We start from the raw sequence: 21155 nt of genomic DNA on the forward strand, positions 1-21155 counted from the left end.
AAGGCAGATCATCATCAAGACTGGATCGAAGTGCCTTCCATAAGTACAATCAGCGATTTCAGCCTTTGCGAGCGAGCAGTATACTACAGCCATGCGATCTACCTCACGGCAGGAGCCATGATCAGCCTTCTCCCTACCGTCCCCAAAGAGCCTGGATCAAAAGATATATATCGACTATGTACCAATGCACAAAACCCTGTCGGTACTGATCCATCCTGCAAGATAGTCAACAGCACAGTGCCACAGGAACCGGATCCCTGTTATTCAGATGAGGGTCGTGGAAACAAAGCATGCATCGAAGTGTACCAGCTAGGTCTTTCGAAGCAGTACATAGATTCTGAGATCGAAAACCGCACTTGGGCTTGCTCGGCCATCAGAGAAAAGTTCTTGAGCGAGGAGGCACCATGGATACCTTCGTGCATCAGGGATCCAAGTTCTTACACAGTCTTTCCACACCCGTTCGCCAACGCCGGCACACAAAGCGGTCCCAAGAAGAGAAAGACGTCGTCGTCTTGCGATTCAATGCGCGTATCGAGGCACTCATCTTGCTGTAGTACAGCATGTGATGATGAATTACATGAAACTGTTTCAAAGAGGTCATACTTTGGTTGTCTTCTGGTATGCTAGTGCAAGCACACCTAACCCGTTACTTCCAATTCATCATTATGGTTTGCGAAGCCACAGACGATTTAAGGAACGCGATATGCACGACAAAAATGATTGGGAAACTGATTTACCTTACGGATGAAGAATATAGCTGAGGATAACATGCATGGCGGGCTCGGGCACTGGCAAGTTACTAATACATATATACAACGATGCTTTTATCTATAAACTATGCTGCAGGAGGGTCGATATGCTGTGTCTGACTTGCGAAGAATTCCTTCTGTGCTAAGCACCTCTCACTAGTGCACTTCGGGCACCGGAGAGTCATTTGAGGGCTGCAAGCCTGACCGCTTTGCAAATGTGCTTTGGCAATGTCCGCCAGTGCTTCGATGAAGACACGGTTGTCGTTCAAGCTGTCTACACGCTTGACACCCTCGTGACCCTCAGCATCTTCGCCAATGACCTCCTTATCAAGTTCGTACAGCGTCTCGATGTGGTCGCTTGTGAATGCGATTGGAACCAACAACATATCTGTCTGGCCCTTCTTCATGTATTCCTTAACAGTATCTGAAGTTTGTGCGCCGAGCCATGGCTGAGGTCCGACCTGTGACTGCCATACAAGACGGTACTTGTACTTCATACCCAGGCGCTGCATGACTGCGTAAACGGTGGCCGCAACTTCGGAGGGATATGGGTCACCGCGGTTGACGACGGTCATTGGTAGACTGTGTGCAGAGAAGAGAATTACAACACCGTCCCTTCGCTCAGCAGGGTATTCGGCGAGTTTCTTCTCGATGAGCTGGGCGAATGCTTCAACGAGACCTGGGTGAGCAGGCCAGCGATCAATGACACTCCATTTGATCGCGCCTTCAGGTTCCACTTCCTGTCCAGTCTCTCCAGCTGCACGCTTGCCCTCGAGTCTTGTCCTCCACTTCCAGAGCTCGTTCAGCGAAGAACCAGTAGTAGAGCATGAGTACTGTGGGTATTGCGTGAAGGCGACAGCGCGACCACCCTTGCCACCTCCAAATCCATCTGCCAGCAGCTGCTTGTAGGTGTCTTCAGTAAGAGGGTTGGCGTAACGGAACGCGACATATGGCTTGTGCGGTGCTGTCTCGGGTGAAGTCTTGTCGAGAATCTTGCACATTTCTGCGGCTTGGTATTCCGACCACTTTCTGATCGGCGATCCTCCACCAATCTCGGCATATTGTTTTTGAATCTTGGGTGTTCTTCTCCTTGCAATGTAAGGTCCGATGTAGTTCTGGAGGGGTCCTAGAGGAATCAAGTCTTTGTCGGCCTGTCCAAGTCAGTTTAATTCCATTGACACCTAAGTGGAAGCCATACAAACAACATGCTCAAGAAGCCGTGAACCTCATCAGTAGTGGATGGCCCGCCCATGTTCATGAATACCATCGCAGTTGGGCCCTTTGCTCCCGGTGTAACCTGCGTCGGGGCGACGGTGGCATTTCCTCTTCTCCATTGCGCACTGTATGACGAAAGGACGGATGTGGCGGGTGTGAGGGAAGTTGCACGCTTTGCAGCGCGGGAACAAGATATCCGCAGAGCCATTGTGTGGTTTACGACGAGAAAGAATGCGCCTTCTCAAACTAATGTAGTGTACTAGACTGCCATAAAGCCAGAACGCCGAAGTGAATAATGTCTGAGCAGGAAAAGCTTCGACCAATAATCGCAGCCTCTTTGGTAGTGATGACGATCGAGGCTGCGGATCGGCTGCTCTGAGATGCCCCACTGTGGCTGCAGGTCACGTGCCGTCGCGTTGGAGCTAAGGCGCGTGCCTACGGTTGCCTGGGGTTGTCCCGCCGCCCCAACCTGAATGCGACAATTGTAGGAGTTTGTTTTTATATCTTTCATCCGCCGCGTTGTAGAAGTGATTGTAAATTAAGCAAACGACCACCATCTTGGCCAACAAAATCAGGGCATCTTCCACGTCTATTTGACCACAATTTTCCATTATGACGGACCCTCAGGACAACCGACTAGGTGAAGAGGAAGATGACGAGGACGAAGAGGAAATTGACGATACTGTGCGGTCAATTGATTTTCGGTATCTGCGGATTGTACTGACATGACATAGAGTTACAAAACTATTAAAGATGCTGTTCTCTTCGCCGTCCATGTCAGTCCCGGTATGCTTGAAAAGCCGCCCAAGTCAGAAGACAAGAAAGCCGAACGCGACTCACCAACCTCTGCCGCTCTAAAATGTGCCTACCAATTAATGCAGCAGCGCATCATCTCAAATCCAAACGATATGATGGGCATACTGCTGTTTGGCACAGAGGAAACAGACTTGAAAGACGGTGACAGTACATTTCAGCACTGCTATCTATTGGCCGACCTAGATGTTCCATCAGCGCAAGACGTTAAAAGACTGAGAGACATGGTCGAGGACGAGGAAGAAGCCGAAAAGATTCTCAAGCCGGCAAAGGATGGAGCCAGCATAGCAACAGTGCTTTTTTGCGCAAATCAGATCTTCACCACCAAAGCACCAAACTTCTCGTCAAGACGTCTGTTCCTAGTCACCGACAACGATTATCCGGTCAAAGCCAAAGTAGACAAAGATGCTGCAGTCACACGAGCCCGCGATCTATACGACTTGGGCTGCACCATTGATCTATTCCCCATTTCACAACTAGATCACAGCTTTGACAGATCACGCTTTTACGATGATCTTGTTTATCCAACATCACCATCAGACCCAGATGCACCAGTTTCTATACCTTCTACCACGAAAGTTGCGAAGAGCGGTGAAGGCATTTCTCTACTGAAACAACTCATCTCTTCAATCAACTCGAAAGCCACACCTCGCCGTGCTCTATTCTCGTTGCCGCTGGAATTAGGCCCCAACTTGAAAATTGGTGTAAAGGGATACATCTTGATCAAACGCCAGGAGCATGTCAAGTCATGCTATGTATGGGTTGGTGGAGAGAAACCACAAATAGTCACGTCTTCAACTACACATATGGCCGACGACACTGCGCGGACTGTCGAGAAGGCTGAGCTACGGAAAGCGTACAAGTTCGGCGGTGACGTGATAACGTTCACACCTGAAGAAATCACGAAGATACGGCAATGTTTCGGCGAACCTGTCATACGTATAATTGGCTTCAAGCCTCTTTCCAGCGTACCCATCTGGGCGAACACGAACAAGTCAACATTCATTTACCCATCAGAGGCAGACTATATCGGCTCAACGCGTGTCTTCTCGGCATTACAGCGGAAGCTACTAAAGTCCAAGAAGATGGGTTTAGTATGGTTTATTCCACGCCGTAACGCTGCACCTATCCTAGCAGCACTCATTCCAGCCGAAGAGAAAACCAACGAGGAAGGCGAGCAAGTCATGCCACCTGGGCTCTGGCTCGTACCTCTTCCCTTCGCCGATGACATTCGCCAATTCCCTACACCTCCCGAAGAGCCTCTCAAGACTACCGATGCCCTAACAGACAAGATGCGCCTCATCATCGAGCAACTCCAACTACCAAAAGGCATATACGATCCTTCCAGATATCCCAATCCTGATTTACAATGGTTCTACCGCATTCTTCAAGCCCTCGCGTTGGAAGAGGAGCTGCCAGAGCATCCAGACGACAAGACCATACCGCGCTTCAAGCAAATCGACAAGCGCTGCGGGGAATATATAGAAGACTACGGCAAGGAGTTCCAGGAAGTATACGCTCAGCAACAAAAATCAGCTCTTGCACACCGTACCAAACCCACTGCTAAGAAACGCCCTGGTGGAGCCGATGCCGAAGTTGAAGAAAAGAAACCTGCGGCTAAGCGTGTGAAGAAGGAGCCTAAGGGGGCGGATGGTGGTGATGAAGATGGTGGTATGACAGATCAGCAGATGGCAGATATCAATAACAGCGGGCAAATTAGCAAACAGACTGTTGCTGTGTTAAAGCAGTGGCTGAGTGCTAGGAGCCAGAGTATCACGGGGAAGAAGGCGGATTTGTTGGAACGGGTGCAGGAGTATCTTGATGGGAAGGGGCTTTGAGATTGAAACGGTCTGTATCATGAACGTGTAAGGTGTTGAGGTGTGTAGATGGGGATACTCTACTGATTCATGAGTATCCGGAATCATGAAGTAATCTTTCTCGCTAAGAAACCATATGATACTTTAATTCAGCCATTTAAGGCTGCTATCTTTGGGACCTTGCTCACGCGTTCTTCATGCAACACTCGTATTGCCTATGTGGTATCATAAAGCCAATCATTTCCGTCAAATGCTTGCTCAACCTTCTCCACCACTTGCATTTTCATCCTCAGAATCCTCTTCAAACTTGCGCTGGACAGACTTATCTTCGCGCTTCCTCTTCGTCGCCTCGATACCTCCAGACGTCAGGTACAGGAACTGCGGATCCTTGTAATTATCCAAGTGGGTAAAAAAGGTATTGAATCTAGTCTCGTTAGCACCCAAAGTCTATTAGGGATAGAGAAAAAAATGAACATACTGGTTCCCCTGTGCCTCCTCCCTGAAAATTCTCTGATAGATCTCCCTCTCCTTAAACTCCTCAATCTTATCGTTGTACTTGTTGAAATCAATGGGATCGCGAGCATGCTGTTTGGCAAGTTTGGCGTTGTAAGAGTCGAAAACAGGGCGCTCGAGGAGTAAACCCAAGCCAGGTGCTTTAGGAGTACGCACAACTTCGTTGCCAAAGCTCTTATCCATGATGGCGGGATCGGTACCGCAGCGGACTGTTAGGGCAGCCATGCCGACCATTTTGCGGATCTGGTGCATCATGAAGCTTTGGCCGTGGACTTTGAGGCTGAGCCATTCGGTGTCGTTGATGATGATGGGTTTGGGTGCAACTTTGAAGCTTTTGATGTAGCGCTGGGCGGATTTGTCGTTGAACTTTTTGTGGACGGTGTAGTTGTGGTATTTGTGGGTTCCGAGATACTTGTCGAGTGCGGCTTGGACGCGCGCTTGTCGCTCGGGAGAGATGCGGTAGGCCTTCTTGATGTCAACGTAGGCCTTTTTGAGCGTCTTGATGGCTTCTTCGAGGACAGGCTGATTCACGACGCCTTCGGGCAGAGAGCGTGTGCCGTCGGTCGAGTTATCGAGAGTGACATTGGGTTCCTTCTGCTCTATCGCGTCGATGGCCTGCTTAACCTCGTCTACTGGTTGTTCACTGGCATTGGTCTCGTCTGCATCTGGCATTGCAGTCTCCTCAGCTGCTTCAGTGTTCACAGGTTTCTCTTCCTTATGCTCGTTGTCGATTGAGGCGTCGATTACAGGGTCTTCACCGGGCTGCGCATCTACAGCGTCAACGTTGTAAAGTGCCTCCAGAACGAGTGGCCGTATTGAGTCATCAAGAGACTCCAAGATAGGTTTAATGTGCTTCTCCTCGACTTCGGGCCAAAAGTCTGTGACCTCGGCTTGTCTCTTACGGTATCCCTCTAGGTCGTTCTCTTTCTCTGCATACTCTTCCAGCTTCTTGCCCAGGTAACTTGAAGGGTGTGGTGGGAGGAAAGAGTGCGTTGGAATAAGGTATTCGTACCATCTCGAGTCGCATGCCTGGTAGCAGCTGAAGGAGCCGATCGTTCGCTGAATACCCCAGACCCTGATCTGGTCTGGCAAATGACTGTTGATCTTTTCGAGGATATCATCATCCTCGATGATCAATTTCAAGGACACAACGTTGCCGGCAGCATGTACACCCTTGTCGGTACGAGCGCAACGCACAAGGGAGGACTTCTTGGGGTCAGATGCGTTCGCCTTGGAGATTGCGCCGGCCGCAACGAAAGCATTGAACAGATCGCCTTCAATCGTCTTCTGCTTGTTGTCGATCTGCATGCCCTTGTAGCCAGTGCCTGAATAACCAATCATGACTGCGACTTTGCGCTTCGGCCTGCGCTCCTCGGCCTCAACCTCTTCCGCAGGAAAAGCTGCGGGTAGAGCTGGTCGCTCGTTTTCGCCCTTCTCGTCCTGCTCTTTATATTTGGCTTGCTGTTCGGCATTGCGATCCCGTCGATCTAATTGGGAAGAACTTGCTTAGTTAGACAGGCCGACTGATGTTGAAGAAAGGCGCTCACTTATGCTCCTTACGCCCCATATTTCTCTTCTTATTCGGACGGCTTCCGTGCTGTTGGCGTCCACCACCTCCCCGCGCGGCATTTCTGCGATCGCGATCTGCCCATTTGCGCTTCTTGTCGCCTCGGTCGCCATTCGACGAGCCGTGGTCGCGGCGGGGGCCTTCGTTGTCAGACATGGTCGCAAAACACTCCTGGAAAGCTTGGCCCAAGATATAAGGCAGCCGGTCATGGAGTAAGGTATTTGGTGAAGGAGTCTGCTGCTACAAGTGAACGACTAATTGTGGGGTCGCAGTTTACCATTTTCTTGAAGCTCCAGGCTTGGCGCGGCAGGTACGACTCACCGCCCTCACCACCGCTTACTCTAGCTTTCTGCCTAAGACATTACAACTTCAGCTCGTCTTCTCATCCACCCTCGCGCTGTCACGTCAACTCGCGTGCGGACGGTCGTTACAAAGAGTAGAAAGGGAGCCGGCTGTCCCGACACTTAAAAGGCTGTACTCGCTAAACCACATCGTCGGCGCGTTGGTCCGGCGCATTCGAACAAAGCCCTTCAAAGCCTATCGCTTTTCTCCTATCCTCCTGAGAGCCCTCTCAGGAGCCTCTCTACAGTCGCCGCCATGGGTGCCGCTATGAAGGATCCTGTAGAAAAGCGCACAAAGGATCCCGTACAAGTCGTGAAGCAGTTGCTACGGACCGTAGTCCGCATGTTCTACGAGACAGAACACATTGTGATCATGGATGCCCTATGTTACCACGGCGCGCTGCCTGTGGCTGACATGACCATTATTCTGGATGCAGGCAAAAACTCGAAGCACGTGAGCAAGGTCGCGGGTAAGCTCAGGGAGGCGGGTTTGTGTTCTTCGTAGGTGTTTCGATGCTGCTGATGACGATCCATGCTGACAGGCTCAGGTATACTCAACATGTCATGCGCCAAGGTGCGAACAAAGCATCGAGCAGAGAGTTCTTCTACATCGACTGGCGCCATGCTGTCGATTCGATCAAGTACAAGATCTACAAGATTGACGAGGGAATCAAGAGGGATGCGAAGCCCACAACCGAGAAGCCCGAGTTCAAATGCTTGCGATGCAAATCGACATACACAACCATGCAAGCACTCGATCACCCCGATGACAACCCCGGACCGGACGACAGTGGTTTTCTCTGCGCGAGATGCGGGTTCCGACTAGACGAGATCGATCCAGACGCTCAAGCAGACGATATTGACGACACCCCAGCAAAATTCAATAAGTTGTTTGGTCCACTTATTGAGACAATGAAAGAGATTGAGAGTATGGGTAGCCTTCCGGCAATGGAGCCAGCAGACATAATTAGCGAGAGGATTGAGCTGCCTCGCGACAGGAACGTCGACCCAGGCACTCAGGTTGAGGTTATAGAGACGACTGTATTGCGACCAACGGCAGTGAAGGGCATTGACACAGGACCAGAGAAGATCAACGTCCAGATAGGATCGAGTGCCGAGCAGAATGAGAAGCAGCGAATGGCAGAGAAGGCCCGGCAAGAAAAGATCTCCATGCAAAACCAGTTGCCTTCATGGCACACTCAGTCGACTGTCATCAAAGATGCTGCCGGAAATACTACAGCAGTCAAGCAAGAGGACAACGGGGTGGACACGCCCACCATCAAGACTGAAGGAGGTGATGCCATTGCTAGTAATCAAAACCTGGATGCCGTCTTTGCTCAGATTGAGGCTGAGCGACGCAGAAAGGAGCAGGAGGAAGAAGACGAGGACGATGAAGATGAGGACGAAGATGAGTTCGAAGATGTTGATGTCGGTACGCCAAGTGCTCTTCCGGATGCGAAGCGTGTGAAGTTGGAATCGTCAGCTGCTCCAACGCCCTCGGCTGCCGCAACACCCGCTGTGATTACTCCGGCGGCATCGAACGGAGGAGACGAAAGCGAAGAAGACGAGTTCGAGGACGTGAATTGATGTTCTGCATAGCGTGGGCGTTTGGGGGATGACATGTGTTTTCACTTCTTGGACGGATACATTGGCGGGTGCCTTGGGCTATCGTCTGTTCATTATTTCATGTATGGGATGGGTTTTGCTTGGAGAAATACAATGCTGTGCTGGACGAGGCATCTGCAAGGCGTAGAATGAGTTGGTGTAGTTTAGATTATCTGTACAAAAACCAACAGTGTGCTTCTTTGAAAAGCTCCATTGCAATGGGTTTCTTCGAAAATTCACAATAATTACATACTGTATTAAGACTTACTGTGTGCTCATATGCTTTGTTAAGCAAAGTGATGAGGTACAAGTATGACGGCGCCAGTCAGCCATCAGCCCTACGGTCCCTTGCGACCGGGACCCTAGGCGAGCTTCTGCTTGCCCCATCCCACCTTCAGACCCCCGCGTGCCTTCACCACGTCCTCCGCACTCGCCCCGCCAGCACTATTCACCCTGTTCAACATCTCGGCAGTTTTTCCTGACGGATGGTCGAGTGAATTGCGAATCAAAGATGGCCGCCTCGACAAGAGATCTTACTACGCTGCTTGCGCAAACCAGCATCGAAGACCACGATGAAGTGCTCAAAGCCACCAATGCGGCTCTCAAAAAGTCCAAAGGCGATCAAGATGCGCAACATACCAAGGCCGTAGCACTCTTGCACCTCGACCGATACGAAGACGCCTTACAAGTGTTCGAAGCCGCACCGGAAGTCCAGAAGAAGGCGCAATTCGAATATGCATACGCGCTCTACAAGACAGGCAATGCGGCCAAGGCGGTAGAAGTGGCACAGGCGGCAGGGTCAGGAGCAGGGCGTGGAATGAAGCATATGCTTGCTCAAGCGGTAGGTGTGGGATATGCTGGGATGCGTATACGTGGCTAATGGCATCCAGGCGTACCGTTCTGAGAACTTCGCTCAAGCCACCAGGATCTACAAGGAGCTTGCAGACCAGAACGTCGAAAGTGAGGAGTACGATATTCGAATCAACTCGGGAGCCGTAGACGCCCAATTGGAATGGACTGGACAGGGAGAGCTGGCACAGAAGAAGCAGCCCACACGAGAGGATCTAGAGGTTTTCGAGACAGCATTCAATGCGGCATGCGGCAGTATCTCGCGCAATGAATTTGGACAGGCGCAAGTGTGCTTGAAGCGCGCAAAGGACCTGTGCAATGCGCTTTCGGACATGAGCGAGGAAGAGAAGCAGGCTGAGTTGCTGCCAATTACAGTACAGCAAGTCTATGTCTTGATACAACTTGGCAAGACCGATGAAGCAGAAGAACTGGCTACGAAGATCCCTTTCGCTGAGTATGATGCCTCTGTAACAGTACTGCATAATTTCTAACAGCACCAGCATCAAGGAACTTTCGACCCGCTACATCGCTCAAGTGAACAGCATTGCTGCTTCAAAAGAACACTCAAACCCTTACCTCTCACATCGTATATTCCATTCGTCGCCTCAGCCTCCTGTTACCGATCAGCTCTTCTCCTACCAGTCGAACATTCTCCGAGAGGACGAATATGTCATCTCACTCTTGTCACAAAAGGTGACCGGTGTCGCTGAATCTACCCAAAAGGTCATCTCTGGAACCCCCGCCCCATCGCTTTCTCCTGTTGTCAACATGGCGGCTGTGCTCAATGCGGCAGCCCACACCAGGAACACGAGCACCGAAAAAGCTGCGTTGAAGGCAATATTGCCTCTGCTCGAGAAAAGGCCAAATGATGTCGGCCTCATACTTACGATAACACAACTTTACGTAATCACAAATAACTACGCTGCTGCTACATCCCTTCTTGAATCCTTCTTCAAGCGTCTGGAACAAAGCGGCTCCGCGTCCGATCTCGATGTACGCTTTGCGCCAGGGCTGATCGCCGCACTCATTTCGTTGTACGCACAGCAAGGGCGCCCGGGAGCATCAAAGAACGAGTTGGCAAAGGCAGCAGAATATTGGCGGAAACCCCACAAATCAAAGACAGAGGCGCCTTCCAAGTCCCTCATGGTTGCTGCTGGCACAGCACTCCTTGACACGCACAATCCAGAGAACGTCAAGTCTGCAGGGGAAATTTTCAAGGGCTTGTATGACCAGGACAACGAAGACCGAGCAGCCATTGCTGGCCTTGTCGCAGCGTACAGCATCACAGATCCTATCTCAATACCCGCAGATCTCCTCGCATATCTGCCAGAGGCGAACCGCTTAGTATCCGATATCGACGCTGTTGAACTCGAAAAGGCTGGCGTCCCCCTTGGCAACGTCACCTCGGTCAATCTCGCAGCAGAATCACGGAAACGTAGCCTTACACCAACCAATGTGGCACCATCGAAATCCAAGAGGTTACGAAAATCAAGGATGCCAAAGGACTATGTAGAAGGCAAGAAGGTAGACCCCGAGAGATGGTTACCGATGCGTGACAGGAGCTACTACCGTCCCAAGGGACGAAAAGGAAAGAAGAAGATGGATGGCCTTACTCAGGGAGGTGTAGTAGCAGAAGACAAGGGCACTCCAGCCGCTCAGGAGAAGAAGGGTGGTGCCGACAAAAGCAAGAATAAGAAGAAGGGTAAGGGCGGCAAATGGTGAGTGACGAGGATGTCTCTCTATGCCATCATGTACTCTTTAGAAGCGTGTAGCCAGCAATCGAGCCCTATTCAACATGCTGTTTCATGAATGAGGCGGCAATCACCAATTGTGCAGTATTGCCCCACATTGCTCAAATGCCAGGATAGTCCATCCGGACATTCCACTACTCGTGGTTGGCCGAAACAGTGCCATGTCCACACAGTGTAACTATATATGAGCATTGTAGAGTAATATAAAATTTCCTATAGCGTATCAATCTATATGTAAAGTCCAGTACTTTTACATAAAAACGTATTTTTCTAACTACGTTATAGTAACAGCTTTGTTTGAATTGGAGCTTATTTTGTTTCGGTACTTCGGTCGACCAAGAACCACCATCAACCAGTCCCGCAACTGAGCTGGCATTAGAGCAACCTATCAATGTAACGCGGCAATCGGATGCCTCCGCATCAAGGTCTGGGCGAAAATTGAACCAATGGTTAGCCTACTTACTTGACAGCACTAAGTGCAAACCAGCAAAGCGGGCGAGAAAAATGGATATCTTAGACAAGCCGAGATTTACCGCAAGCCGATACACCTCGGTGGTTACTGGATAGAGTTAGTCAACCGCATACGTTGTTACGTGTAGAGACGTAGAAAGTCTCGGATGACCACAGAAACCCTGTTAACACTTGACAGGTTGTGGTGTAGTCGATTGTTATTTAAGGTGGGTCATGGCCACGCACTGGATTTGCTAAACTCAACTACCTACATACCATTCGACATACTATCAACCCCCACTACCAATCTCCTGCTACTACATACCAACAACACAGAAAGAACAAACAGTAGAATCCAACTTTCTCAAAATGTCAGGCCAAGAGACTCGTCAATGGGTTCTCGCCAACTACCCCGAGGGTGAACCCGTCATCGAAGGAGAAAACGCAACCTTCAAACTGCAAACCACTACACTCCCCCCACCAGGACCTGAAGAAGTCCTCCTCAAGGCCCTCTACTTCTCCAATGACCCGGCCCAACGAGCCTGGATCAACACCAAAATCGAGCCAGAGCGTCTCTACGTTCCCCCCGTCCAAAAGGGCGAAGCAATGCGCTCAGGCGCCATCTGCGAAGTCGTAACTTCCAACAGCGACTCCCTGAAGCCCGGCCAACTCGTCATAGATTTTAGCCTCAGCTGGTCCGAATACCTCGTTGTCCCCGCGAAAGCCGTGCGCCCCATCCAGACCGACCCCAGCGGCGCAATCCGGCCCACGCACTTCATGGGCGCCCTCGGCGGCACAGGTCTAACAGCGTACTACGGTCTAATCGACATTGCGCGCGCCACTGCCACCGACACGGTGGTTGTGTCTGGGGCCGCGGGCGCCACGGGCTCCCTCGTCGTCCAAATCGCAAAGCACATTGTCGGTTGCAAGCGCGTCATCGGTATCGCGGGCGGAGCGCAAAAGTGCAAATGGGTCGAGAGTCTGGGCGCAGACGCCTGTGTCGACTACCGGTCTCCCTCGTTCAAGCAGGATCTCCGTGCTGCGACTGAGGGATACGTCGACGTCTACTTTGATAATGTCGGCGGCGACATCTTGTCGCTTATGCTCACCCGCATGAAGAAGTTTGGTCGCGTTGCTGCTTGCGGTGCTGTATCTACGTATAATACCGTGGACGACAGCGGCGTCAAGAATTGGGCTGAGATTGTTAGTAATCGCATTGAGGTCAGGGGGTTTATTGTGCTGGATGCTGTGGAGCAAGGGAAGACAGGCGCTATGATTGGGGAACTTGTCAAGGCGGCTAAGGAGGGCAAGATTCAGCTGGGTCCTGAGACGGAGACGGTGGTGCCGACGAAGTTTGAGGATGTGCCCAAGACGTGGATGATGTTGTTTAATGGGGGCAATAAGGGCAAGTTGGTTACGCAGTTGATGGGTTAAGAAAGAGAGAAAAAGGTGGTTTTGTTCTAGAAGAATAGATGGAAGATATATAACAATCTAAAAGATCATGTTTAGCACAAAGTTGCATTTCTTGATCAAGAGGAAGTTGAAGGGTGTATATGTACGTTGTTTCTCCTCAGATACGCCTGAAGGCCTTTCTAAACCCCAGATTTCCGCCCTTCATTGTATCGTCCAGTCTTGTTTTTCCCTAGCCAGGTTCATGTTGTAAAGTCCAAGGGGGGACTTGCGTCGTCGTCGGTATCGCTGCCGTACGCAGGGAAGTCGTCGTGTGTGCAATTTCGAGTTGCTTGTGCTTCCGTAGCGTAGAAGAGATTTGGAGGCTGGTGTTTCCTGCTGAACAGTGACCCAGCTCCGTCTCTTGGATATCGATGGACTCTCAATATTCTCTTGGAAATCTGGTGATACGCATTGCACAGCGAATCGTCTAGGTCCCGATAGAGTGATAAGCGCTGTACCGATCGAAACGTGTGCTGGCCTTCCATTCAGGAAAGCAAAGATCAGATTATCCTTTGCACCGAATACGCCTGAAGTTCGCCTCCGTGTCGTCGTTGCTCTCACAATCCCTTCCTCTCAAATATACCTCGGATCGTCTTTGATCGTCTTCTTGACATCCTCTAGGGGATACTTATCCAGATTCTCATCTGCCTGATACAACTCGGGTACCTTGCCCCGCTTGTATACCTTGGTACACCACGCCACAGCCGCCTTCTCACCTACCATCTCGTAGTACTTTCTCGCAACCATAAGTGGAGTCAGGGACCCGAACTTCGAAGCGTACCCCGTGTTGACTCGGTAATTATACGGCACGCCTCTGCATATGGAGTCAGCATAAGACTGGAGTTGGCGGCTCCACATGAGGAGCTGCTTGGGTTCTAGTTTGCGGTATTGGCGGAGGAGCTTGAACGTGTTGCCTTGCATGATGAGCATGCTGGACCAGTAGATTAAGTAGCAGATTCCTGCGCCGAAGTAGTGGAAGTCAAAGACCGGGTCGAAAACGCGGTCATCACAGATATCCATGAAGCCTTCCATTGATTCGAGGTCGACCTTGTTGTAGCGGGGTCCGTGACGCTCATAGTCAGCGATCCAGGCGAAGGCGTCGTTGGCGACCTTTTGCGAGTCGTCGATTACACTGTCGATTTCTTCTTGGGTGCAGTCTGGTCGCGAGAGTTTGTCGGTACGTTCGAGAAGCCGGGGGATCATGATGCAGATGTCGACAAGGGCCACATAGGGATCGACTTTTGCTGCTTTGGCAGTTACTGACATCCATTCTGGGGTATCGAGCATGGAGGCTTTCCGCATTAGGATGCCGATGCTTAGCTGTGAGGACTTAGCAAGTGTAGCGAGTTGTGTGACATCGGGTTTATCATACCGAGTTGTATCGGATTCCATGATAGATTTGCATGCTTAGTCTGCTTACGAAGGAAGGTGGTCCTCGCTGCTTTACCAGATGCAATAGGCCTTGCGTGTGGTAAAAGAAGCCATGGCCCCGTGTTACGCCGACAAAGACCTGCAGGAAATGTCAACAATGTGCTCTGTATAGGAGAATATTGAACTATTACCTCATACAGCGAGAGCAAATATGTAGACAGAAGCGTCTCATCTTTGAGAGCTGTCTCTGGGTCCTGAATAGCGTGCAGCATCTGACTCAGTGCTGTGCTGTAGAGTGACCTGGAGCGATGAATAAGAGGGGAGTTCATTTTGTCTACTGCCAGCTGAGCTGCAGCTAGCGCATCAATGGCAGCCTCAAGAACAGGACTGTTGGCGGGCAGGTTGGGTAGGCCAAGCATCAGTGCAGATGGGCCTGGCAATGCCTGGCCTTCAGTTTTCGGAAGATACAGCGCGACGAAGGTGCTGACATGTTGAATGCGTTCCGAAGCAACAACACTTACTTGCTTGGGGATATCGGGCTCATACTGCACACTTTCTATCCGGATTCCAGTGCTGCTCTGCGACTTTCCCTGCTGTTTTGAGTGAGAGTAAGTCTGAATGGCGAACTTGTAGCGGTTCTCATCCTCCTTGATCAGTGCGGGCTTGTCTCTTTTGGTGTCGAATTCGTGGAGGATGAAGGCCTGCGTCGGCCGGTAGCCCGGGCATTTTGTCCCGCGCTTCAAGCAAGTGTTGCATTCAGGCTTGGATTCATCGCAGCGGACTTTTCTTTTTCTGCATTCGAAACAACCAGTCGATCTTTTGGGCATTTCTCACGGTTGGAGCGGGACTGCTCCCACGCGTGTGTCAGGGCAAGTCGTGGGAATGGCCGAGAAGGATGAATCCAGATGTAGGTTCCGAAATAGTCGAATTAGGGGAGAATATACCACATAAGACCGGGACAACTGAGCTCAGGAAGTCAACGGAAGAGATTACTATAAGCTAGGACGCGTTTCGTGGCTAGCTGTGTCTTCCACTTGCTGATCACGGGGTCAACGGCCGCTTCCAAGCTGTTCCGCATGCACAAACCTAAGGGGCGTGCTTCTAACCCATGAGGGGTCGGGGACACTAACCGCATTCCAAGAGTCTCCTCGGCCCAATGGCTGCACAGCCTCTAAGATGCGACTAACTTTCCCGTATAGCGACAGATTTGCCCTCGCATGGATGTGACGGATCAAATGTCTGGAGTTTTTCCTAGAATTTCCAAGACGAACCTATGGCAGAGCGTATATTTTTGGTGAGTGCAGCGTCATACATGGATCGGCGTTAGGGCTGCAGGAGAGGACCCGTAAGTGCTTACCTTACGGAAATGATGTCGGCAACCGCAAGATGGGAATAAGATGGATATTGCGTATCGTATTGCGTATCGTATAGACTGTGTACGTGTATATGCAAACCTTGTTGTGAAGCAGTGGATTGCTTCTGCGAGTGAGAAGAGAATCGACAAAGCAACCAGCGCGTCCACTGACCAGAGTCCAACCATCATTCTCGTCTTGACTCGCACTGGACGCTTTGTAAACATGGGTTTGCAGGCTCAAGGTTCGAAACAGGTTTTGATTTGACGATTCAAGCCACAATGGCAATGTCAAATACCCATCAAGGTAATGTTCAGCTGGACCCCTGAAGCCCTACAGTATAGCCCCCGTATAACTGGTTCGGGCTCGGCTGAATTTAGTTGAAAATCTCCTCTTGGTCCCATGTAAGTAGAGTAGGCCATTGCGGGCCATGCGTACTAGTAGGTAGACATCTATCCAACGCCAAATGTCCCTAACGGGCCGTTTGGGCGGATCAATTTGCCATCTAGGACGGACCAACAGTAGCTTGTGTGGTGATTACGCGCTGTTCAATTCGAAACACCCCGGCCTATTGAGATAAGTTTAAGTTGTCGAATTCCCCGGATCAGCAGTTTTATGGCATGTTTCTGGGGTGAGACTGAACATAAGCCGGAGGAAAAGATGATACCTCTTGGCGGAGGTTGTGTTCTTGGCGGCGATGGGACTATCAGAGGCGAACGCGAAAGCGATCATTAGTGGGGTGATCGTGATGCCGAGTCTATCACATCTCAATCGGCCTTCCCGCTCCACATTTTAGCCGCCTCCCGTCGTTCCACGGAGAAGCCTCCCGCCAGATCTCGACGCTAAGAGTGACGTCACGCGTTCGCTTCGCTACTTTCTCTCCAAAAAAAACTACTCCAAGGGCAGCAGAGACGTCTACTTACATCCCAGGCTACCCGATTCGTCACCGCATCCAACCATGGCCGTTGTGCTATTCTTATCCGCCCCCGTCATGGCCTTGGGAATACTCGGCTTACTCGGCTACCGTCTGCTACCCTTACTATCCAAAAGAAGTATCTTGGCATTTTCTCCAAACTCGCTGCGGATCCGAGAAGTAGTGATAGCAATCCTTGCAATGATGCTCAAATCCATGTTTTATTCAGTTGTCAAAACATCAGGCCCAACGCCTGTGGGATTGCACCTCCGCTCGCCTCTCGTCATAAGTGCCGAAGACGTTGTTCGCTTTCATTCGGCAGTTGGACACAGAGAGGGTACCAACCCTTCGCACTTGAAACATGGTCAGCTAGCCCTATTTCTCTCGGCCATGACTGAGCCGGGCATGCTTCTACTACTCGCTAGCCCGTGGTGTCCTATCAATCCCCTGGGTGCTGTTAACGTCCGTAACACATTCGAGCTAATTCGTCCGGAATTATGTGACCTAGAGAAGCTTACGAAGATGGATTCGATGCACGTGGATGCAGTAATGCACCCAGAACCAACAAGAGTAAAGCGTGGAATCGAGTGGGCTCTCGAAATAACGATCAGTGCCCCCAGCAAGAGGAACAATGGGACGTACCAGACTATTTTCCGCCAAGTTTTCATTATGCTGGAATTCAAAAAGATGCCAGGCAGCGTCATATCAAAGAGCTTGGATGAAAGCAAACATGATACGTCAACACCAGGATCTACACGCACTAATACGCAAATCTCATTATCCAAAGACGATCCATTGAAATGGGCAGCGTTATGCAAGGACTACAACTTCATACATCTGTCAGGACTCGCTGCAAAGCTGTTCGGTTTGCCCGGAAAACTTGCACATGGAAACCATGCAGCTGCAAAAGCATTGCAGAGCTTGCTTGACGCTGAAAACACGGCATTGCCGAACAATACCCCCCTGCAGATGCGAGTAGACTTCAAGAAACCAATGGTAGTCCCTGGTGTCTTTGAAGTGTGCATAAAAGAGTCGCCGTCTACCGGCATTGGATTTGAAATCCTCCAAAAGGGAAAAGTCCATGCTACTGGCGCATATGGTCCACTAGAGCCAGACAGATAGTAGTCTCATGAGCACCTCGAGACGATCTCGTCCTACTTGCATACTCCATCCAGCGTTCATACTCGAGTTGTGCATGATGACAATTTTTTCAACATCTGGACCAATCCTTACAACCTTGCTTACGTGTTCAAGGCGGAGATATGAAGTTGCAGCTAAGCTCGAAGGATTCGGCGCTTAAACCCCACAGCAGAACTTATACGAGAACCTCGGCTCAACCCCAGCAATCTGCAATTGCTATACCAATAGTACCGAGAATCATGGCGAGCTCAGTCCCTTCGCCTTCCTATCTCAACCTAGGCTCTTGGACAGTGACAGCGTTCCTGCAGTCTCGCTGCTGGGTTTATCTTTCACCTCCACGCGAAGACTGACCAGCCCTTCCTGTACACCCCCAAGCTGCATCGCAACTCGTGCCCAATAAAACATGGCCCACGCCGCCTCTAAAGACGACCTTCGAGTCAGCACCCTCTTCAACTTCAGTTCGCATGTCGTACTCGTGACAGGCGGTGCGACTGGCCTCGGCGAAATGGCCGCGCAGGCCTTTGTGCAAAACGGCGCACGCGTCTTCATCGCCTCTCGCAAAGAAAGCGAGCTCTCGTCGACGACTGCGCGCCTCAATGCCCTCGGCCCCGGCAAATGCGAATACATAGTCGCTGACCTCAAAGACAAGGCCGGATGCCTGGCCCTCTGTGAGGAAATGAAGAAGCGGACAGACCGCCTGACGGTGCTCGTCAACAACTCGGGCGCCAGCTGGGGCGACGACTATTACAATTACCCCGAGCACGCATGGGACAAGCTGTACGCGCTTAATGTCAAGAGTATCTTTTATATGACGGTGGGGCTCGAGCCGTTGCTGCTCAAAGGAGCCAACGCGGATACGCCCGGCAGAGTAATTAACATTTCAAGCATGGCAGGGATAGGCACCATGGATGTCACAACGGACGAGACTGGCGGGCTGAGTAAACCTGGCACTGGCACTTTTTCATGTAAGTTCTCTTTTTTTTCCCCTTACTCCGATTCAGGTTTGCAAAAAATTGTGGATATCACAGTTTCCCCCCCCCCGTACGTACTCATGGAAAATTTTGCTGACGAATGGTGTGCGATCTAGATGGTCCAGCAAAGGCGGCGTGCATCCACCTTACTAAGATGCAGGCTTCGAAACTCGCGCCAAAGAATATTATGTGCAATGCTATTTGTCCCGGTGTTTTTCCCTCGCGGATGACGAGCTTTGGACTAGAGAAATATGCGGATTCCCTAACGGCGACACAGCCAACGGGCAGGGTGGGCAAACCTAGTGATTTTGCTGGTTTGGTGCTATTCTTGAGCAGCGCGGGAAGTGCGCATATGACGGGCAATGCTATCGAGATTGATGGTGGTGCGGTCCTCACGGGATTCAAGGGCAAGGTTGCAAGTTCCGATAGTAAGCTGTAAGGTCGGTTGGAAGTTGAGTTAACGGGCCCCTTACTAGTAGCTTGTTTTTGGTTTCAACGGTCGATAGTCTACTATGCCAAGCAAGACTATGATGTCGTGTAGGTACGTACACCTACATGCATTAATGCCGAGTTGGAAGGGTAACGGGGACTTATTGACGTGCATTTGATTCTTATTCTGCATGGATTGACGTGTTTGCCCAGGGCTTTGTACTAGATAGCGGACCCAGAAGCTGACGTTTTCTCTTCATGACGCTAAACATTTCTGTACAATCCAATACGCCTTGTTGGCAGATAACAACGAACCACCCTGTGGAAAAAGTACATGTTGATCATGGCTCCTCAGTCTTTGCCCTCTTTTCGTCCGCGCCACTATCATCAACCTCGAGTTTCCTTTTACTGCTACCTGCATCTTTTGATCCGGACGTTGCCGCTGGTGCGGCTGGCTTGGCCTTTTTCTTTACCATGCCCGAGACATCGTTTGCGTTCTTGGCCGCTTCGGCGAGCTTTGCTTTTTGGGTTGCAGCATCCGCACCCATCATTCCACCTAGCAAGCCCTGGAAGACTGACGAGTCAATGCTGTCGAATTGTTGCTTTGTGGGGTCCGACTTGAGATCTACAAGGCGTGTCTTGAGGTCCTCTAACATGCCCTTTTTTTCATTGATGATGACTTGCTTTTCCTTCTTTTGCTCTGGCTTCAGTGCGTCCGAGTCGAGCGCAGCTTCTTCCTTTTTAAGTCTCGCCTCCAGACTCTGGATGGCGAGGTCGGTCTGTTCAGCAGCTTCCTTCCGTAACTCCCAGTTGACGCCGTCTTCGTCTTCCTTTCCTTGCTCCGCCTCTGGAGGCGCATCTGTTGATTGTCCAGTCTGGTCTTCGCGGACCTTGGATACAGATGCAAACTCGAGCGCCAGTGAAAGCGAGTAGTGTGCTTCTGTGACGTTTTCGTGTTCAAAAGGATACAGTTCCTCTTGCAGTGCAAGCGATTTGCGAGCGTCTGCTACAGCATCATGGAAGCGCTCGTTTTCTAGTGAGATCTCGACAAGGAAGCCGTGACAGTCGGCAATCCGCTCCTTGATGATGCGCTCACGAGGACTCAACTCTGCCTTTCCTTTGCCCTTGTCTTCAGATTCACCTTCCTTGAGTGCCTGTAGTTGTTTTTCGTACAGGACGCGAGCTAGCTCGAAGATCTCGTATGCGTTACCAAAGTCGTCGTCCTCCTCCTCTTGCTCGCCGTCCTGTGTCTCTTCATCTTCATCTTCGGAATCGGTCCAGTTTTCGTCACCCTGAAGCTGGAAATATGGCTTGTTCTCTACCGATTCTGTCTTGGGTTCGCTCTTTGCAGCACTCAAGCCTTCAGCTGTCTCTGTCTTTGCAGCCTTCTTCGGTTTCGGCTGCTTGTTCTTCTTCTCCTCTTGTGCAACTTTGTTGCCTAGCACGTCGCTTTTGGCAACTGCAATTTTGTATAATGCGCGCCCGTAGTAGAAAAGCAATTCGGCGTTCTCGGGCGCCATCTCGCCATTGAGCTCGGCTTGAATCTCGACAGCATTGGCATAGTTCTCTGCAGCGGCGGGAAAGTTCTTGGTAGAGTAGTGGATAGAGGCGACTTGCGACAGCTCTGATAGCTTCTCTTTGGTCTTGGGGATTTCGTCAGTCTCAGCGACAGTCGCAAGTGGTTCAGTGGTAGGTTCGGCCATTTTGTGTGAGTTTTCGTGAGTATGTGGGGTTCTTGTGGGGTATGCGACTGCAGAATTGATACTGCGCAGTTTCAATACTGAAGGTGAAGATGTAGGGTGTTGTGTTTGGGTGGGAATGTTGGTGGTTGCTAGGAAAAGCGGGCTGCTTTTAGCG

The 21155-nt window shown here is 50.8% G+C and overlaps 10 protein-coding genes across 10 annotated transcripts; 6 read left to right on the forward strand and 4 right to left on the reverse strand.

The window, feature by feature from the left end:
- Positions 1 to 835: 835 nt before the first annotated feature.
- Positions 836 to 2172, reverse strand: COCCADRAFT_34776 (uncharacterized protein; the record flags this gene model as incomplete). Its single annotated transcript, XM_007711731.1, has 2 exons — positions 836 to 1900; positions 1948 to 2172. 2 exons carry the CDS (start codon positions 2170 to 2172, stop codon positions 836 to 838), a joined length of 1290 nt encoding a protein of 429 aa, XP_007709921.1.
- A 404-nt stretch (positions 2173 to 2576) lies between these two features.
- On the forward strand, positions 2577 to 4615 carry COCCADRAFT_90040 (uncharacterized protein; the record flags this gene model as incomplete). Its single annotated transcript, XM_007711756.1, has 2 exons — positions 2577 to 2648; positions 2699 to 4615. The coding sequence occupies 2 exons, from the start codon at positions 2577 to 2579 to the stop codon at positions 4613 to 4615; spliced, it is 1989 nt and encodes a 662-aa protein (XP_007709946.1).
- A 237-nt stretch (positions 4616 to 4852) lies between these two features.
- Positions 4853 to 6830, reverse strand: COCCADRAFT_34778 (uncharacterized protein; the record flags this gene model as incomplete). Its single annotated transcript, XM_007711732.1, has 3 exons — positions 4853 to 5018; positions 5073 to 6608; positions 6655 to 6830. 3 exons carry the CDS (start codon positions 6828 to 6830, stop codon positions 4853 to 4855), a joined length of 1878 nt encoding a protein of 625 aa, XP_007709922.1.
- Positions 6831 to 7283: 453 nt separating this feature from the next.
- Positions 7284 to 8602, forward strand: COCCADRAFT_90030 (uncharacterized protein; the record flags this gene model as incomplete). Its single annotated transcript, XM_007711757.1, has 2 exons — positions 7284 to 7516; positions 7564 to 8602. The coding sequence occupies 2 exons, from the start codon at positions 7284 to 7286 to the stop codon at positions 8600 to 8602; spliced, it is 1272 nt and encodes a 423-aa protein (XP_007709947.1).
- Positions 8603 to 9131: 529 nt separating this feature from the next.
- COCCADRAFT_3078 (uncharacterized protein) lies at positions 9132 to 11191 on the forward strand (the record flags this gene model as incomplete). The annotated part of the gene is made up of 3 exons (XM_007711705.1): positions 9132 to 9461; positions 9511 to 9923; positions 9970 to 11191. The coding sequence occupies 3 exons, from the start codon at positions 9132 to 9134 to the stop codon at positions 11189 to 11191; spliced, it is 1965 nt and encodes a 654-aa protein (XP_007709895.1).
- An 848-nt stretch (positions 11192 to 12039) lies between these two features.
- On the forward strand, positions 12040 to 13104 carry COCCADRAFT_90009 (uncharacterized protein; the record flags this gene model as incomplete). The annotated part of the gene is made up of 1 exon (XM_007711758.1): positions 12040 to 13104. The coding sequence occupies one exon, from the start codon at positions 12040 to 12042 to the stop codon at positions 13102 to 13104; it is 1065 nt and encodes a 354-aa protein (XP_007709948.1).
- A 591-nt stretch (positions 13105 to 13695) lies between these two features.
- COCCADRAFT_89915 (uncharacterized protein) lies at positions 13696 to 15320 on the reverse strand (the record flags this gene model as incomplete). Its single annotated transcript, XM_007711759.1, has 3 exons — positions 13696 to 14442; positions 14495 to 14632; positions 14685 to 15320. 3 exons carry the CDS (start codon positions 15318 to 15320, stop codon positions 13696 to 13698), a joined length of 1521 nt encoding a protein of 506 aa, XP_007709949.1.
- A 1639-nt stretch (positions 15321 to 16959) lies between these two features.
- Positions 16960 to 17880, forward strand: COCCADRAFT_90049 (uncharacterized protein; the record flags this gene model as incomplete). The annotated part of the gene is made up of 1 exon (XM_007711760.1): positions 16960 to 17880. The coding sequence occupies one exon, from the start codon at positions 16960 to 16962 to the stop codon at positions 17878 to 17880; it is 921 nt and encodes a 306-aa protein (XP_007709950.1).
- A 421-nt stretch (positions 17881 to 18301) lies between these two features.
- On the forward strand, positions 18302 to 19308 carry COCCADRAFT_3082 (uncharacterized protein; the record flags this gene model as incomplete). The annotated part of the gene is made up of 2 exons (XM_007711706.1): positions 18302 to 18863; positions 18986 to 19308. 2 exons carry the CDS (start codon positions 18302 to 18304, stop codon positions 19306 to 19308), a joined length of 885 nt encoding a protein of 294 aa, XP_007709896.1.
- Positions 19309 to 19639: 331 nt separating this feature from the next.
- Positions 19640 to 21001, reverse strand: COCCADRAFT_89993 (uncharacterized protein; the record flags this gene model as incomplete). Its single annotated transcript, XM_007711761.1, has 1 exon — positions 19640 to 21001. One exon carries the CDS (start codon positions 20999 to 21001, stop codon positions 19640 to 19642), a length of 1362 nt encoding a protein of 453 aa, XP_007709951.1.
- Positions 21002 to 21155: the final 154 nt, after the last annotated feature.

The sequence above is a fragment of the Bipolaris zeicola genome (assembly GCF_000523435.1).
Source record: "Bipolaris zeicola 26-R-13 unplaced genomic scaffold scaffold_33, whole genome shotgun sequence".
NCBI lineage: Eukaryota > Fungi > Ascomycota > Dothideomycetes > Pleosporales > Pleosporaceae > Bipolaris > Bipolaris zeicola.